The sequence below is a fragment of the Tympanuchus pallidicinctus genome, unplaced genomic scaffold (assembly GCF_026119805.1).
Source record: "Tympanuchus pallidicinctus isolate F22 unplaced genomic scaffold, pur_lepc_1.0 scaffold7, whole genome shotgun sequence".
In the NCBI taxonomy this organism is placed as follows: domain Eukaryota; kingdom Metazoa; phylum Chordata; class Aves; order Galliformes; family Phasianidae; genus Tympanuchus; species Tympanuchus pallidicinctus.
Window position 1 is genome coordinate 1,141,743 of NW_026294791.1, and position 4,228 is coordinate 1,145,970.

Consider the following 4,228-nt stretch of genomic DNA (forward strand, 5'->3'; position numbering starts at 1 on the left):
GTTGGGCAGCCCCGGGCTGGGCTGCAGCGGGGATGCAGAAATTGGGGGCACGGAGTGGGCGATGCTCACAGCTCCCCACAGCAGAAGCGGGGCCTGGAAGGGGGGGCTGCTCTTTGGGGGCAGGGGAGGGAATCGCTGCCCGCTTTGTGTGCAGCAACAACAACGCATGCAGCTGCTCGTGGGCCCTGCTGCTCCCCCCTGCCCGGCTCTGAGAGGCACAGGGAGCAAAGCCGGGGGGGGGGAAACGGCTGCGCGGTGCAGAGCTCAGGCACCGGGGCTGCAAAGGGAGCGTTGGGAAAGGGGTTCCTGCACAAAGCAGTGGGGTTTCCCCGACTTGGAACAAGCCCCGGGCTCCGTGGGAGCTGTTAGGGCAGCTGAAACGCTTCCTCGTGTTTGAACTACTCTGCAAAGCGGCGGCGCTCAAGAAAAATAAATCACATTTCCTGCAGCACGGCAGCTGCTGTTCCATTTGCTGGGTTGGGAGGGGCTGGGAGGGAGCCCAGGTGCCATTACAGGAGCAGCGCAACAGGAGCTGAGCCCGGGGAATGCGCGCGGCAAAGCAAAACCCAGCAGCGAGGAGCAGAGTCAAAACTTTATTTCAAAAAACAAACCCCAAAAAAACAAAGCGCCGTCCCATTTCCAACAATTACATCACCGTGGCTGCTTTCAGCAGCAGCTAAAAGACGTGCGGCTGTGGACCAACTGCTCGAGGGTAGTCCGGTTCTCAAACCTCAGAGTATAAATAATTTTTTTTCCATCAATATCATAAAATAACTTATTATATATCTTAGCATTAAAAACTTGAGAATCAACATCCCAAAAAATACAATAAAATCGTTTGCGAAGCGTTCCGATTCAACCTTTTTGGAGCTCCTTTTAAAGAGATTTCAACCAGAAACTGTGAAGTTGCACTTGAAAAAGAAAAACCAGCCCAAGGGCCGGTCGGCATCGCGGTGTCCCCACTCCGGGGATGGGGGTTGGCTCTTCCAGCTCCGCTTCCGTGCTCCTCTCCAACACCTCGGCGGTCAACGTGATAACAGCTTAATTATTATTAAATCCTTTGTTTGTTTGTTTGGTTTTTCTTCCCAAATTTTTTTGTTTGTTTTGTTTTTTTGTTGTTTTTTTTTTGTTTGTTTGTTTGTTTTGTTTCCCTCCCCTCCCTCCTGTTCTTCCTTTTATCGGGGTGGAGGTCGATCAATTCCTGAGCAACGGGTTGCAAAAATGATTTGGTGATGTTTGGGACGCGGTCACCGCTCGGGGAGGTTGATCACCGGCACCCACTGATCCATGTAGCGACTCTCCCGGCAGAAGCACATCAGCTGACTCAGCGCTGGATCCTTCCATTGGGAGGCGTGGGGATTCTGGATAAAAGGTGGGAAAAATGCTGGTTGAGCAAGAAATCCACTTAAATAACAGCAAATTTGGTCCCGGGGAGATTGCCGAGGCTTTTGCCGACGGCTCGGCCTCAGGAACCTCCCCGGGACGTTGGCATTGAGTCATCGCCGATGGACTCACCGTGACCAAGACGCAATGGAGATCAGTGGGTGGTTCAGGACCGCCGTCGGGAAGCAACAACTGGGCCAAGCGGGCCGGGTTGCTGACCCGCAGGATGTTGATGTCGTTCTCGCAGCAGAAAGCTTGGATTAAGGTGAAGTGGATTTGCAGCGCCGCGTCTCCTTCTTCTTCCTCGTCGGCGGCCAAGAGGCACAAAACCACGTTGTCGGGGTCACTGGGGGGGGAGGAGGCAGCGGAGTCAGCACTGGGGGGGATCGGAGGGGGACCGGGCACTGGGTGGGGGACACCGAGAGCGGTTCACTCACACGTTGAGCAGCTTGGCCGCCTCGTAGACACCCAGGGTGAGGCTCCGCTGGCTCAGCGCCTTGCTCAGCACCTCCTCCAGCGCGTCCCCCGCCTGCTCCATCCTGCACACGCACGCAGCTCATCAGCACCCGGGCGTTCGGCCGTCCCCTCTCCTCGCCACCCAAGTTGCTCGCAACCCCCCCCCCGCTCCCTACCTGCCGGCGGTGCGCTGGTCGCCAGGCAGCTCCTCCAAAGTCATAGTGCGGCCGCGCGGAAGAGGAGCGCTGCCACCGCACGGCCCGGCCCCGCTCCGCTCCGCTTCCCAGCCGCTCCCGGCCGCCGCCGCTCCGCTCCCTTCTCGCCGCCGCCTCTGCGGGACAAAGGCGCCCCCACCGTCGTTATCCGGCCCGCTCCCAGCCAACCCGCACTGCCTACATTTGCATACGCGCGTTCTATTGGTTCATGCAAATGAGCTCTCGGCTTCTCGCCGCCCGGCGCCGAACTCCGCCACCGGGCAGCGCTGCCACGGGAACCGGCGGGGCGGCGGCCGCTGATTGGCTGCCGGGGGAAACGAGAGGGCGTGGCTCGAGGAAAGGGGTGTGGTCTGCGTCTTAGGGGGCGTGGCCTGACGGAAAGGGGCGTGGCCGGCCGCCTCTCCTTTCCCCGCGCGGTGCTGCCCCGCGTGGCCGCGCAGCGTGCGCGGGGTCAATGATTGATGCGGGCGCTGAGTCACGGCGCGGGGACGGGAGAACTTCGCTCCCGGGTGGGAGGGAGCGGCCCCGGGCAATGCTCGCGGCCACGTGCGTGGGGGCCACGCGCTCCTTCGCGGTAAACCACGAGCGGGGGCTTCCTCGGGGACGGGTCCCGGTGCGCTCCGTGGGGCTGAATTGCGGGGACAGCGGCCGAAGGGCGCGCCGCTTCGTGGGCGGCTCCCGGCGCCCCGACCAGGGGACGCGGCCCAGCCCCGGGCATCGGCGAGGCCTCAGGTGGGCGGCAGATGGTGCGGCCCGGCACAACAGGTGGGCGCATTGTGCGCGGGTCCCAATTAACTTCGCCTCATTAGCAGCCGGAATCGCAGCCCCAGTGTAGGGATGGGATTACAGTTGGAGCCGGGGCTGCTCTGAGCTCCAATCATCTGGGCGTGCCTGCGAGCAGCAGGGCTGCCTTACTGACTGCGCCCTGGTAGCAGCCCCTCTGGCTCCTCGCTGGCAGCTTTAGGGCTTTATTTGTTGGGGCTTCGGGGCTCTTTCCCCATTTCCCACCCAGGAGCAGTTTGCCCTCACACAGAGCAGCAGTGCCTGCCGAGGGCGCGCGGTGCTGTGCAGAGCTGCAGGACGGAGTGCTGTCTGCGTGCAGAGCCGCGCTGGGTGCTGTGCTGGGACACGGTGCAGCTGGGAGCTCCTGCGTGGGACGTGCACGATGTGCCCGTGTTGGCCCCACTGGGGCTGTTGGGGCGAAGCCATTTTCAATCAGAAAATATTAATTGCTGAATTATTTTTGAATGCATTGTTAATGTCTCGGAACTGCATTTCAGTCCTTGCTGCCAACGTTTGTGGGGCTGATGCCCCAGTGATGCCAAATACCAGGGTGAGGAAATCAGGCTCGTTTGCTGCCAGTTCCTCATTGCTCACCCCCACGTTCACATTCCGGTTCCAGCATCCTCCTGCCCGGGTCCCACACCCCGTGTGCCCCCTGCAGCCCTGTCCCCAGCGAGCCCCGCTGCCCTCCTCATCCACCCGGCTGCAGAGGCAGTGGTTGCTCCCTGCGAAGCAAACAGCAACTCACACACTGCAGGCAGCCCCTTCATTTTCCTGCTGCAGCTCCCTGCAGGGATCAGCGAGTATGAGAGGGATTCCCCTATGCCTCCCCTGCTCCAAGATGAGCACGCAGCTCCCAGCATCCCTCGCCCCCACCCGGTGCTGGCAGCATGGCCCCAGGCTCAGCCCCGGTCCTAAGGGAAATGAGAGGGAACAGAACAAGCAGAAGAATGCAGCAGTGCGAGCTGCGTCCTGCCTGCCTCAGCCGGCAAAAATGTCCTGGGGGGCCCCCGGAGAATCCTGGGGGTGTGAGCATCCACAGAGCTGCGCAGGCTGAATCCTTGCACTCTGAATCCCTTGTCACCTTCTTTCCTTTCTTTTCAGGCTGCTATGCATTGCCCAGGCAGCACCCGGGTCAGGCCGTGGGCTCTGATTTTCAATGTGCCAGTTGCACATTGGGTCTGTCCCAGCTGGGTGATGGGACAGCGGTACGCCTGGGAGCTGCTGCCCGTGTGGAGATGTTTATAGAGATACCTTTATATATATAATATAAATTATATATACATGGAATATTTACACAGTCATAGAATTATAGCGTGGCTTGGGTTGGAGTGGACCTTAAAGATAATGCAGTTTCAACTGCCAATAATTATATACGGTGTATAACATTA

At 59.7% G+C, this 4,228-nt stretch overlaps 1 protein-coding gene across 1 annotated transcript; it reads right to left on the minus strand.

Annotated features, from left to right (window-relative positions):
* Positions 1-580: 580 nt before the first annotated feature.
* On the minus strand, positions 581-2,180 carry GADD45A (growth arrest and DNA damage inducible alpha). The gene is made up of 4 exons (XM_052666923.1): positions 2,016-2,180; positions 1,821-1,922; positions 1,516-1,729; positions 581-1,361 (listed from the first exon to the last, which is right to left on the minus strand). Exons 1-4 carry the CDS (start codon positions 2,057-2,059, stop codon positions 1,248-1,250), a joined length of 474 nt encoding a protein of 157 aa, XP_052522883.1. The 5' UTR covers positions 2,060-2,180; the 3' UTR covers positions 581-1,247.
* Positions 2,181-4,228: the final 2,048 nt, after the last annotated feature.